At 39.9% G+C, this 14,359-nt stretch overlaps 1 protein-coding gene across 2 annotated transcripts in view; it reads right to left on the bottom strand.

The window, feature by feature from the left end:
• Positions 1–12,740, bottom strand: part of LOC106872075 (SRR1-like protein) — a 14,468-nt gene extending 1,728 nt beyond the window's left edge. The window contains exons 1-6 of one of the 2 annotated variants that reach the window (XM_014918929.2): positions 11,469–12,739; positions 10,329–10,369; positions 7,984–8,315; positions 6,169–6,267; positions 4,074–4,231; positions 97–142 (exon numbers count right to left, since the gene is read on the bottom strand). In XM_014918929.2, coding sequence (XP_014774415.1) covers positions 97–142; positions 4,074–4,231; positions 6,169–6,267; positions 7,984–8,315; positions 10,329–10,369; positions 11,469–11,626 — 834 coding nt within the window. In that variant the 5' untranslated portion in view covers positions 11,627–12,739. Of the gene's footprint in view, positions 1–96; positions 143–4,073; positions 4,232–6,168; positions 6,268–7,983; positions 8,316–10,328; positions 10,370–11,468 lie in introns of both variants that reach the window. The other variant, XM_014918930.2, reaches the window with a different exon arrangement.
• Between the last annotated feature and the right edge of the window lie 1,619 nt (positions 12,741–14,359).

The raw sequence follows: 14,359 nt of genomic DNA, 5'->3' as shown, positions 1-14,359 counted from the left end.
ATATATATATATATATATATATACACACACACACACATACATATTTATACACACACACACATCAAACACAAACAAATTTGAAAATACAAAGGATACTTTATAAATATACGCAGCTTTTTCTCGTAGATCTTTATGAGAATGCCTGGAAAAAGTGTAAAAAATCAGATTATTAAGAAAATAATTATCGTTATCTATGATAAAATATTTCTTACTGAAGCACAGTTTAATGCTTGAAAAATGACTAAGTGAAGTTCATGAGTTTCTCAAGGACAGTTGTAGCACAAAATGAAGTGAACTCATCCTAAACGGGATGTAAAACCAAATCAAAGTTAACTCATTACTCTGTGTGTGTGTTTGTGTGTGTGTGTGTGTGTGTGTATGTGTCTGTGCATGTATGTATGTGTGTATCTGTCTGTGCTTGTGCATGCATGTGTGTGTGTGTCTCTCTCTCTGTATGCATGTCTGTGCATGCATGTGTCTGTCTGTGCGTGTACATGCATGTGTAGCTGTGTGTGTGAGTCTGTCTGTCTGCATGTCCATCTCTCCTTCTCAGCAAATGCACTATTATCGTTATATCACTGAGGACATCCTGACTCACACTAACAACAACAACATCGCAACCACCGCCGCCGCCACTGCCGAGACATCATCATCATCATCAACACCACACTGATTCACAATTCAGAACATTTCATGCTTCTAATTCTCACAATGTAAAATATTGGTAAATCTTTTACTTTCAGCTTCTCTCTTTTGTAGATATATCCACTGATGTCTACCTTCTCTTCTAGATGCTTAACCCATTAAGTACTTAAAATTGTGAGTGGCTTACGAACCACATGATTCCAGGTTCAGTCCCACCGCGTGGCACCTTGGACAAGTGTCTTCTACTATAGCCTCAGGCCGACCAAAGCTTTGTGAGTGGATTTGGTTGACGGAAACTGAAAGAAGCCCATCGTATAAGTGTGCCTGTGTGTTTGTGTGTCTGTGTTTGTCCCCCCAGCATCGTTTGACAATCGATGGTGGTGTGTTTACGTCCTCGTAACTTAGCGGTTTGGCAAAAGTGACCGATAGAATAAGTACTAGGCTTACAAAGAATAAGTTCTGGGGTCGACTTGCTCGACTAAAGGCGGTGCTCCAGCATGGCCACAGTCAAATGACTGAAACAAGTAAAAGAGTAAAAGAGAGATGATTGAAAATAGGTTAAAATTAAAATAATCAGTTATTAAAACTCCTTTACTTCAAGTAGAAATGGAAATACTCAATGTCCTATAAATAGGACATTGAGACAATGTCATATAGCTTATCTAATGTTCTCATTTAGTGTCCTATTTATAGGACAGTGGGACTTAATGGGTTAACACTGTTCCTCACTTTCTTCCATTTCACCATCAACTCACCTTAATTCTACCTGAGACTTCATGCTAATCACAGGTGTGGTCTGTGGCTCACAAGCTTCTTATCAAAACCTCTTTTTTGTTATAGTTGCTGCCTCGTACGCCTCTGTATATGCATGCATGTGTGTGTGTGTGAGAGAGAGAGAGAGAGAGAGAGAGAGAGAGATTATGTGTATATGGGTGTCAGTGTGCTGCATTAAATTTGTAAAAGGGAGAGAACTCTTACTGAATGTATCTTGGGTGCAGTCATTGAATGAAGAGGTATTAATAAAATGGTTAATGAATGGAGTGTGGGGTGAGGGATGCAATGTAACTGGCTGAACCCGTTGAGGGCGGTGCCTCAGCACGTTGAGGGCGGTGCCTCAGCACGTTGAGGGCGGTGCCTCAGCACGTTGAGGGCGGTGCCTCAGCACGTTGAGGGCGGTGCCTCAGCACGTTTGCAGTCAATGACTGATAAAGATCTTTGCAGTTCCATATTGCAAGGAGGGATGAAGAGCATGTTCTGAGGAGGGTGATTGCGTTTGAGGTAAATAGAGCACGAAAGCGAGGTAGACCGAGGGAAAGGTAGAGGGGACAGGTGGAGGAGATTGGGAAGGTTGGCTTGAAAAAGGAGGATGCCCAAAACCGCCCAAAACTGGGCGAGATGGTGTGAGGGTGGTTGCTGTGGCATTGAGGTAGATCTGAGGACAAAACCCGGATTTAAAACACTGGATGACTGACTGACTGTGTGTGAACCAGCAGATGGTGAAGAACAAAACAATGGAGATCGACAGTTCTGAAGGAGGACAAGAATTCAGTATCACTGAATTAATGTGCAATGAAGGCATGTGGCTCAGTGGTTAGAGCGTTGGGCTTACAATCATGAGGTAGTGAGTTTGATTCATGGGCTGGACTGTGTTGTGTTCTTGAGCAAGACACTTTATTTCATGTTGCTCCAATTCATTCAGCTGTAGAAATGAGTAGAAACTGAAAGAAGCCCGTCGTATATATGTATATGTGTGTGTGTGTGTGTGTCTGTGTTTGTCCCCCCATCATTGCTTGACAACCAATGCTGGTGTGTTTACGTCCCCGTAACGTAGCGGTTCAGCAAAAGAAGCCAACAGAATAAGTACTAAACCTACAAAGAATAAGTCCTGGGGTCGATTTCTTCGACTAAAGGCAGTGCTCCAGCATGGCCACAGTCAAGTGACAGAACCAAGTAAAAGAAGACAATAAAGGTTAGAACGATTAGTGTGATTTAACATGTTCCAGAACTGGCCGACTGTTGCAGTTCTGAGCAGAACTGTATCTTGGAGGATGCTGAGAGTGAATTTAGTGATATGGTTTGCTTGTTCCGGTTGTTTAACACTGGTTATATAGGAGCTCTACAAGCACCTGTATATATTTCAATACAGTATGTGTAGCCTCCATGGAAATTGCTATTATATAGAGGTACTCTTTTACTCTTTTACTTGTTTCAGTCATTTGACTGCGGCCATGCTGGGGCACCGCCTTTTAGTCGAGCAAATCGACCCCAGGACTTATTTTTTGTGAGCCTAGTACTTATTCTATCGGTCTCTTTTTGCCGAACCGTTAAGTTACGGGGACATAAACACACCAGCCTTGGTTGTCAAGCGAAGTTGGGGGGACAAACACAGACACACAAACATATACACATATATATATATATATATATATATATATATATATAAATATATATATATACATATATACGACGGTCTTCTTTCAGTTTCCGTCTACCAAATCCACTCACAAGGCTTTGGTCAGTCCGAGGCTATAGCAGAAGACACTTGCCCAAGGTGCCACGCAGTGGGACTGAACCCAGAACCATGTGGTTGGTAAGCAAACTACTTACCACACAGCCACTCCTGCACATTGTTGTTAACCACATGTAAGCTATGACTGACAGATCCAAGATCAAAGATATTCCAGCCATGGCAGTCCCATCTGTCCTTGGTAGTGGCACTCTGTCGGTTGTGACGTCGAGGGTTTCAGTTGACCCAATCAACGGAACAGCCTGCTCGTGAAATTAACGTGCAAGTGGCTGAGCACTCCACAGACACGTGTACCCTTAACGTAGTTCTCGGGGATATTCAGCATGACACAGAGTGACAAGGCTGACCCTTTAAATTACAGGCACAACAGAAACAGGAAGTAAGCGTCAGAGAAAGTTGGGGCGAAAGGGTACAGCACGATTCGCCACCATCCCCTGCCGGAGCCTCGTGGAGCTTTTAGGTGTTTTCGCTCAATAAACACTCACAACGCCCGATCTGAGAATCGAAACCGCGATCCTACGACGGCAAGTCCACTGCTCTAACCACTGGGCCATTGTGCCTCTACGTCCTTGGTAGTATATTGGTAAGTATCTCTGCCTGCCACATGGGAGACCAGAGTTCAATTCCATGTCACAACAGCTTCCTTAATTTTATCCAATCCATACCAGTTTGGAGAACAGACATTAAATGATGAGAATGATGATGATGATGTTCTTCAGATGTAGTGTCTAAATTAAATACATTTAAACTTAGCATGACGGAGATGATGATGATAATAATAATGAAGATGATGGGGAGGGTGTAGTGGTGGCAGTGGTAAGCTTCATCATCATCATCATCATCATGACAATGATGAGAATGTTAAAGGATACAGACAAAAACAAACTATCAAGTGACTCACCTGTCAACAAGATTTTGGAAACTGTTACCAACAATGATTAGATTTCTTAGCTGTGAAGGGTTCCAGTTGGCCCAGAGTAAATTGTTGTACAATGCAGTACCACAGTGGGGCATCAAAAACAGAGTTAGCTTGTTAGACAGACAGCTTCTCTTCCCTTCCTAGTAAACAAAACGAACAAAAAGTATCAATTAATAGACATCTGACATCGTTTCGACCATATTACTGTTGCTAGGGGTTTACTCTTTTACTTGTTTCAGTCATTCGACTGTGACCATGCTGGAGCACCGCCTTTAGTCGAACAAATCGACCCCAGGACTTATTCATTGGAAGCCTAGTACTTATTCTATCAGTTTTCTTTTGCCGGACTGCTAAGTTACGGGGACGTTAACACACCAGCATCAGTTGTCAAGCGACGTTGGGGGGACAAACATATACACACACACATATATATATGAAAGGCTTCTTTCAGTTTCCGTCTACCAAATCCACTCACAAGGCTTTGGTCAGTCCGAGGCTATAGTAGAAGACACTTGCCCAAGGTGCCAAACATACTTCAACATGTCTCCTCACGGCACTCATTGTTGTCCTTAATCAAGTACTGTAAAATAAGAGATATGTTTCCAGCATGTTGATTCTATGGTTTGCTTTTAATTACTAATTAAATGCACATGCACACACATATATATGTGTGATGATGATGATGATGTTCATACATATATTTTTATAGGTGCAGGAGTGGCTGTGTGGTAAGTAGCTTGCTTACGAACCACATGGTTCCGGGTTCAGTCCCACTGCGTGGAACCTTGGGCAAGTGTCTTCTACTATAGCCTCGGGCCGACCAAAGCCTTGTAAGTGGATTTGGTAGCGGAAAAACGGAATGAAGCCCTTCGTATACATGTGTGTGTATGTGTGTGTGTGTGTGTGTGTGTGTGTGTGTCTGTGTTTGTCCCCCCACAGCATCACTTGACAACCGATGCTAGTGTGTTTATGTCCCCGTAACTTAGTGGTTCGGCAAAAGCGACCGATAGAATAAGTGCTAGGCTTACAAAGAATAAGTCCTGGGGGCGATTTGCTCGACTAAAGGCAGTGCTCCAGCATGGCCACAGTCAGAAAGACTGAAACAAGTAAAAGAGTAAAAGAGTATATGTGTGTATGTATCTACATGATGGGCTTACACAGTTTCCCTCCAACAAATTCACTTGCAAGACATTAATCAACTTGAAACCCCAGTAGAAGACACTGGCCCAAGGTGCCATACTGTGAGACTGAACCTAAAACCATGTGGTTGGGAAATGACCTTTGTCAATACAGCCATTCAAAAAAGGTAAAGATCAGCAAAGAAACATATAAACCTATGCATTTGAACAAAAATACTTTGTGGTATTTACTCAGCCCAAGTTGCACAGACTCTCCCAAGTTAATCCTGCCATCAGAAGTGCAATAAAACCAATGATTGGATTATTGGAAACCCACAACTAATGCACTTTAATAATGATTTCTAATTTACGGTGCCATATAAAAAGCACCAGTGACCGTGTCATATAGAAAGCATCCATGCCAATGACATGTGATAAGCACCTATACCAATGCCACATGAAGGGCACCTGTGCCACATGAAAAGCACCCATGCTGGCACCATGTAGAAAGAACCCAGTTCCACATGAAAAGCACCCAGTACACTTAGTAAGATGGTTGGAAGTAGAAAGGGGCATCCGGCTGTAAAAACATCCAAGTCAAAATCGGACAATTGGAGCGTGGTGCAACCCTCTGGCTTACCAGCTCCTGTCAAACTGCCCAACGCCTGACTGGCCCTCGTGCCGGTGGCACGTAAAAGCACCCACTACACTCTCGGAGTGGTTGGCGTTAGGAAGGGCATCCAGCTGTAGAAACTCTGCCAAATCAGATTGGAGCCTGGTATCGCCTCCTGGTTCACCAATCCTCAGTCAAATCGTCCAACCCATGCTAGCATGGAAAGCGGACGTTAAATGACGACGATGACGACGACGATGATGATGATGATGATGATGATGATGATGATGATGATGATGATGATGACCTTTTAAACATTAGTAATATTAAATAAATAGAAGCTTACTTCATTTTTGGAGAGCAGAGAGACACCAATGCTGTGTATCACAGATTTCTCAACGTCCGACCAAACTGGATCATATGTATAACATTGATGCAATGACAGCTGCAAAGATTTCAAAATAGATTTCTAGTCTGTATTTATTATTACTAGCTCCAATATCACCAACAACAACATTTTAGGCTGACAACATCAATTACAGAGCATCTCTGACATCACTGCTTAAAATAGTAGTCAAGTCTCCCTAAAATTGCACAATACACTCTAAAATATGAAGGACCCATTGGACAGTACAATCCTAGATATACTAAAAGACAAGACAGTCATGGTTGGAAAGCCTTTGATCGTAGAACCACAAGATGAGAGCTGACCTAGGAGGAAACAACAACATAACCCAACTATTTAGAATAGCAATCAAGAACATTATTTACATCGTTTATTGTTGTTGTTGTTATTATTATTATTATTATTATTATTATTATTATTATTATTATTATTACTATTATTATATTATTATTATTATTCAGTTCACAGCCTGGAATCGAACTCGGAATCTTGGGGTTAGTAGCCTGCACTCTTAAAACCACAACGCCATATGCCCATGAGCATATGGCATAGTGGTTAAGAGCACGGGCTACTAACCCCAAGATCCAAGTTCAATTCCAGGTAGTGACCTGAATAATAATAATAATAATATTATCGAAAAATACCTTAGGAATGAGAACCCAGGTTCGAAATTTCCCCAAGACACCTGATGATGGCTGGAAGGTATATCAGCCAAAATGTTGTGTTAACGACAAACAAGATGAGGACAAATATCCATCAAATGTAAACAATGTGAATAATGTACATAATTCCTCATGTCTTAAATATAGAACTGCAACAACCAAGAACATCCTCAGAATAGTTGCTTTTCCCAAACCAATGAGGAGGCTTTTTGCTGCCATGCAGCATCATACTTTTTACAAAAACATCATACATCATCTTCATAGTTTAATGATCATTTTCCATGCTGGTATGGGTTGGACAGTTTGACAGGAGCTGGCAAATCAGAGGATTGCACTAAGCTCTAGGGTCTGCTTTGGTATGGTTTCTATGGTTAGATGCCTTCTTGATGCCAACACCCTTACACTGCCCTGGGTGCTTTTTACATGGCACCAGCAGCAGTGATGTCACCAAGTAAATTGCCAGACAAGACTCCTCAAACGAGAGAGAAGTAATACTGAGGGAAGTGGCTTTGTTCCAGGTTGATGACAGGTATGATAGACAGACGGAGACAGGTGTCTTGCTGTAGAGCAGTGGTTTTCAAAGTGGGCAGTATTGCCTCCCTGGAGGCAGTGGAAAGTTCTAAGGGGGCATTGAAGAAAAGTGGGGCGATGATGGGGTAGCGATTCATGTAAAAATTGGGGTGATAATGGGGTGGCAATTCATGTAAAAACAACAAAATAATGGATTCATTAGGTTAAGTTTTATTTGTGAAATACAGTTGCTTTGAATTTGCTTCAGAAAGAAGTCTATGTTTGTGAGGGTTAGTTGGGGTGGGGGCACTAGTAATGTGGCCTGGGTGTCAAGGGGGTGGCAGCCCGAAAAAGTTTGGGAACCACTACTGTAGAAGAAATACATGGACCCACTTGGAAAAGAGAAAGGAGATGATAGTAAAGATATGTCAGGGTGTACCCTCAAGTTACAGGGATGCAATTATAAATGAAGTGGAACAGAGTATTGAGTGGGGAGGTGAGTTTGCAAGAGTGCAAAAGAACATGGGAGACAGTGGGGGAGAAGAATAAAGTGAATGGTGAACACAGATGGAAAATTGCCTACCTTAAACTGGTCACATATAGCCATCATCAAAGCCAACTGGTACTGTGCGATTTTACACTCAGCAAAATGTCCAATACCATAAGCCACAAGTTCAAGTTTAAGTGGAGCCAATTGTGTTATACATTCTTCCATCTTTACCTGGGAAGAAGATTCATCTTTTGGGGTGTCATCTTGCAAACTTAACAGGTGTTTGAAGGTCTCTTCCAAACTTGTGCTGTGTTCAGGAGAAATTTCTCCAAAAGTCTCGTTAGAAACTCCACAGTCCGTTGCAGTCATTAACTGTTCATAATGACAAGACAGCAAACATTCAGAAATCTTCTTCACCAGAATTTCTGAAAAAATATGCAGGAAATATTTAAAAAGGTTTTACATCCCGTTTAGGATGAGTTCACTTCATTTTGTGCTACAACTGTCCTTGAGAAACTCATGAACTTCACTTATTCATTTTTCAGTAAGAAATATTTTATCATAGATAACGATAATTATTATCTTAATAATCTGATTTTTTCCACAAATTGAAACAAAGAGGTAAAAACAAATGACATCCTTCACTTCCAACTAATGACCACCTCTACTTTAAATCCGTCCAAATATCCTACCAACAATACAGACTGGGTTTTTTTTCTTCTTTACTTGTTTCAGTAGTCAGAGTGTGGCCATGCTGGGGCACTGCCTTGAAGAATTTTAGTTGAATGAATCGACCCCAGGACTTATTTTAAGCCTGGTACTTTTTCAATTGGTCTCTTTTGCCAAAACACAAACTTACAGGGACATAAACACATCATCACCAGTTGTCAAGCAGTGGTGGGACACACACACACACACACACACACACACACACACACACACACACATATATATTACACACACAACAGGCTTCTTTCAGTTTCCATCCACCAAATCCACTCACAAGGTTTTGGTCAGCCCAAGGCTTATAGTAGAAGACCAATGCTGAAGGTGCTACACAGTGGCACTGAACCCGGAATCATGTGGTTGGAAAGCAAGCTTCTTACAACATAGTCAAGCGTGCAACTATACTGGTAAGATATTTTTTAAAAAGGGATTGATATAAAAATTAAAGCACCAATTCTATGCCACTGAGAGATTGGTAAAAACCATTAACTGATGCATGATCAATTTCAAACAAATATTCATCCTAAACCAGGACTGCCATATTATGTTGGCAAACAATCTTTACTCCAAAGTACTGTTGCTGAATATCTCTTGTTGCGAGATTTAAAAATAGTAATTTTCTAATTTATAGATCAGTGATTAGTTGTCACTTTGTAAACTATATATTTCGAATGGGAATTTGGCAGCGCCACCTCTAGCTGAACAATTATTCTGTGCTGATGAAGGGAAATAACCCAGAAATCGCGATACACAGATATTGTTGTGAGTTGAGTGGGGGTGCTAGATTCCCTTGTTCGAAAAATGTAAGGACACAGATTGTGTTGTATAGCCAGCTGGAAACGATGTCTCCTAGGGCTAAATTACAGCAACATTCGTCCTAAACCAGGACTGCCATGTTATGTTAGCAGACAATCTTTACTACAAAGTACTGTTGCTGAATATCTCAGGCTGTGAGATTTAAAAATAGTAGTTTTCCAAATATGTGTACCACCCGAAAACATAAATCTGAGATAGAACATTTAGTCCACCAACAAAATAAAGAGACCTAAACTAAGTAGTAGAGAGCTTTAAGCCATGACATTGCAATTAGATTTAGTGTAAGAAATACAACCAGAACGTGTAACAGACATGTGACACTAAACTCTGTCACACAGACATACCATCTCTTCTCTCTACATATTCTCCTGCTACTATGATGGCTTGCTTTCTCATAACAAAATATTCTCATACTCACACCCAAACACTTCTGACTCACTCATCTCTCCACCTCCCCCATCATCCCAACCTCTGCACTCTGTCCATTTTCCCAGTGGCACCAGCACCTCTGGAATTCCTTCTGCCCATGTTTTCTCTGCAGTTATCAACTTGCAATTGTTCAAGACAAACATCAATCTCAACAGTTTTAAAAGGTCACATCAATGGCTCAGAGCACAATCCTTCCCCCAGTCCAAACCTAAAATCAAAAAACAAAAGCACACCCAACATCTAAAGTCTTAAACCAGATAATACACATCTAACAGAAGCCCAGTAGCAATGAATTAGGAGACACACAATATCTCACCTCATACAAGATACTAGAGTTGATAATACACCTCATATTTAGTATATAGACACACTGACACACCAACTAGAGAACCAAAAGTGACCCATGCATTGGAATTTAGTAATAATTAACAACTGTAATCTAATGAAACTATAAACAAGAGTGGTACCTTGGAATTTGGTGTAGAAATCCGAGAGTTCTATTTCATTCCTACAAGAGAGCAAACGAACATCAAAATATAACATAGAGCAGACATAAACATAAGTGCATGCTATACACACACTCTTATTATACACACCTCTGCGTGTCTGTCGTGTGTATATAACAGACAACATTGATACAACCATGACATAATAACGACAAAGCATTGGCACAGTATTGTTGGAGCAGTGACCCAATATTCTTTTCTATTCTAGGCACAAGGCCCGAAATTTTGGGGGAAGGGTCCAGTCGATTGGATCGACCCCAGTACGCAATTGGTTCTTAATTTATCAACGCCAAAAGGATGAAAGGCAAAGTTGACCTCAGCAGAATTTGAACCCAGAACGTAAAGACAGACGAAATACCGCTAAGCATTTCGCCCGGCGTGCTAACGATTCTGCCATCTCACCACAGTAATGACATAATATTGACATAATACTGCTATAGTTTATATTAGTTATAGTTATTAGTTTCAAATTTTGGCACAAGGCCAGCAATTTCAGGGGTGGAGGTAAGTTGATTACATCAACCCCAGCATTCAACTGGTACTCATTTTATTGACCCCAAAATGGATAAAAGGTAAAGTCGACTTTGGTGGGATTTGAACTCAGAATGTAAAGACAGACGAAATGCCACTAAGTATTTTGCCCAGCATGCTAACGATTCTGCCAGCTCACCGCCTTATAGTTATATTAATGAATGCATTAGTTCTACAAAGTTCAAAAGGCCAATGAAGCATCCTCAGTCTGCAAGAAAAAGGAACCAAATTTCCCTCTCAGATCAGTCTACCATCATAAAAAAAAGGATACGTTGAATAATGTCACCCTAAATACACTTGGTTTTTTTAGGGTTTTGGGGGGAGGGGTTTGTATTCTTTAATCAGAAGAATAATACCCATGACATGTAGCTCAACAAAAACAACATTCTACATTGTAAATATTTTATAAATAACACCATCACCATTATCATTTAACACATTGACTACCACAGCCTATTACTGGAACTTATGCCATATTACTTTAAATTTTGACGGATTTTAACGAACAATAATGTTCGGCCCTATCTTTAATTACATACACACATTACAAATCATTGAAATTCTTTTTACCTGCATTTTTGTAGTTTATGTAGGATAGACTGTTTCGATTCCTGACACTCAGGTGCGAGAGAACTTCCAAAACTAATAATACCATCTTTGAACTGTTTAGCTTTGCGAAATTTCTGGCGCCGTTTGGGTCGAACAACTAGTTGGAAATCATCAGTCATTCCGAAGATATCTAGTAACAGAACCTGTTACCTCGACCTGAAACTAGTCATTTTGTTTATGTATATTATTTATTGCCTTTTCACAATATTACACATAAACACGTGAGTGTTTCAAAGCTAGTACGTGTTTGATAAGTGACTTTATATAGTTGTGATATCGTGACTATTTTGGTGATAGATGATCTTTAATATATATTTGTTCATAGCCACAAAGAATGTGGTGTATAAATAGAATAAGGTGGATGTAGAACGTTGTTTAGTCAGCGACGTAGCTTTTGGAAAGGATTGACATAAAATGTTAGCGATATGTCGAAAACAATGTAGTTGCTTAAAATTACTGGAATGGAGAACTGCAATCTCATTCGTTTCAGTGACAGAAAAACAAATCATTTTTCTCAGAACTTAAAATTTTGAATTCAAAAACATATCTTTAAACACAGACGTTCAGTTATACACTGTTTTAAGTGATTTACTTGGCTGAATTTTGTGAATGCCATTTTAATCATATATTTATTGACGTTTGCGTTAAATCATATCCTCAGGAAACGTAGTTTGTTTACAACTGACAGAACAAGGTATAACTACTGGAATGTTAGTAGCGAAACGCAATGGAACTTATGTCACCGCATTCCTTATTTCTGGTTTTAATTATTTTGGACTGTAATGCGTCAACCCATTTCAAACGTTATTTTTATTTTGTTTGTAGTTTGTAATTTGTGTGTGATCTTTGTCTTTTACTGACTGAAACATTGTTCATTGGGCATATCTACACAAGTGTCCCCTACTCAATATACATAACGAATTTGTTTCCTCATAACTTTCAGAAAAATGAATATTTTTTAAATTAAAGTTTCTACATACATCTTCAGATTCTGTAGATAACTCTCTACTGTTTTTCTATCGGGAACATCTGATAGGCTTGCTATAGTGTCGGGGGGTACAAAATAATGAAATCTATAACTCCTTCCCCCATTTGAAATGCTACATGCTGTAGGCATGGGATTCCCCATTCATTGATTAGAGCCAGAAAAGGTCCTTGCAAACCGGAAACAGCCTAAGGGCGGAGATTCCTTGTCCGTCCCTAAAGTCCATTTGCCAACTGAATTGGTCTAAGGGAGATGACTCGTCTTGGCTCTTTCAACACAAATTGGTATTTTATTCTTTGTTTATAAATTAACTGACCATAACAGATTTCTACCTCTGGATCGAAGAGAAGTTATATGCCCTCCACCATTAGAATTGGTCTGACGAATTGTCTATAAAGCTAAGCGCTTTACGGAGGTGAAATCATTGGTCATTCTATGACCGGACATACATTTAACTAAATATAAATATGTATGTACGACGGCCTTCTTTCAGTCTCCGCCTATCAAATCCACTTACAAAGCTACACTTCATTGTATTTATCTATCATAGTATATTCTTTTCTACTCTAGGCACAAGGCCAGAAATTTGGGGGGAGGGGCAGTCGATTAGAACGACCCAGGACGCAACTGGTACTTAATTTGTCGACCCCAAAAGGATAAAAGGCAAAGTCGACCTCGATGAAATTTGAACTCAGAACGTAAAGACAGACAAAATCGCTAAGCATTTCGCTCGGCCTGCTAACGATTCTGCCAGCACACCGCCTTTCTATTGTTGTATATTATGGGTTTAAAGTGCAAAGTGCATAAATTTTTTGGTTGAATGAAGAGATTTTTTCCCCCCAGATATAGAAAACACTATATCGTAGGTTTTAGCTTAGGCCAGAGTGACTCGACCTTAGCTTCCGGTGGTACACAGAAAATAAAATAAACTTTAATATATTCTCTCACACACACACACACTTATTTTAGTGATCTAAATTACATCCATACTTTCTTTGAGCTTTATGAATATCTTCTCAAGAAAGCCAAGGTGGGACAACTCCCAATTTTTAATTGATAGGATTGATTAAAACAGTATGCAGTCGGGGGATGACGTGTTTCGGTCTTATTAGACCTCTTCATTACTGTTTATACTTTTTGTACAAAATATGGATGCGAGAGACAACAATAAAATCTATAAGCAAGTTCTCTTTACTTTCTACAAATCACCAGAAGGTAGACTTCTACCAGCCTAAGTGGAAAGATAAATCAATGTCGTTAAAATTCAAGTATTTATTTCCAAAAGATCGTAAAAATACAGATTTGACTGAAACAGAAATTCATGCCTAGAAAAGTAACTATTTTCACTCACAACAATCATTTTGAGGTAAACGCGTAGTGTCACGTGTAGTGTGAAAGGAAAACTGTTGCTATGATAATAAAGAGGAACTCAGCATATGAAATGAAGCAACCTAGAGGAATCGAGATACGGCAAATTGATGTTTCGTTCATCTGAGAAGTGTCTCGTATTGCAACAAACAAAACAAAAGTAGACTGCGAGCGATTCCATTGATTCTTACCGAGAAATAAAAAAAACACATACATCTCTGTTTATATAACCAGTTACTGAGATGTATTGCTCTGTCATTGATCAAATAAGCCAGTGAAAGCCAATGAGCGACCAAAACTTCGCCTGGTTGCCCGAGGATTGTCTCCAAAAGGTTTTCTAAACCATTTTCAACAAGCCACCTATAATGACCCCCACCCCCACCCCACCCGGATACGAAACCAATATTGTGAAGTGGCGAAATGGTTGGCTAAATATACACTGGTTTTCAATATTACTGGTATTCAAGGTGGCGAGCTAGCAGAAACGTTAGCATGCCGG

This window comes from Octopus bimaculoides, chromosome 6 (genome assembly GCF_001194135.2).
Source record: "Octopus bimaculoides isolate UCB-OBI-ISO-001 chromosome 6, ASM119413v2, whole genome shotgun sequence".
NCBI classification, from domain to species: domain Eukaryota; kingdom Metazoa; phylum Mollusca; class Cephalopoda; order Octopoda; family Octopodidae; genus Octopus; species Octopus bimaculoides.
Note: the sequence above shows the minus strand (reverse complement) of the source record. Positions and strands in the feature narration are given on the sequence as shown.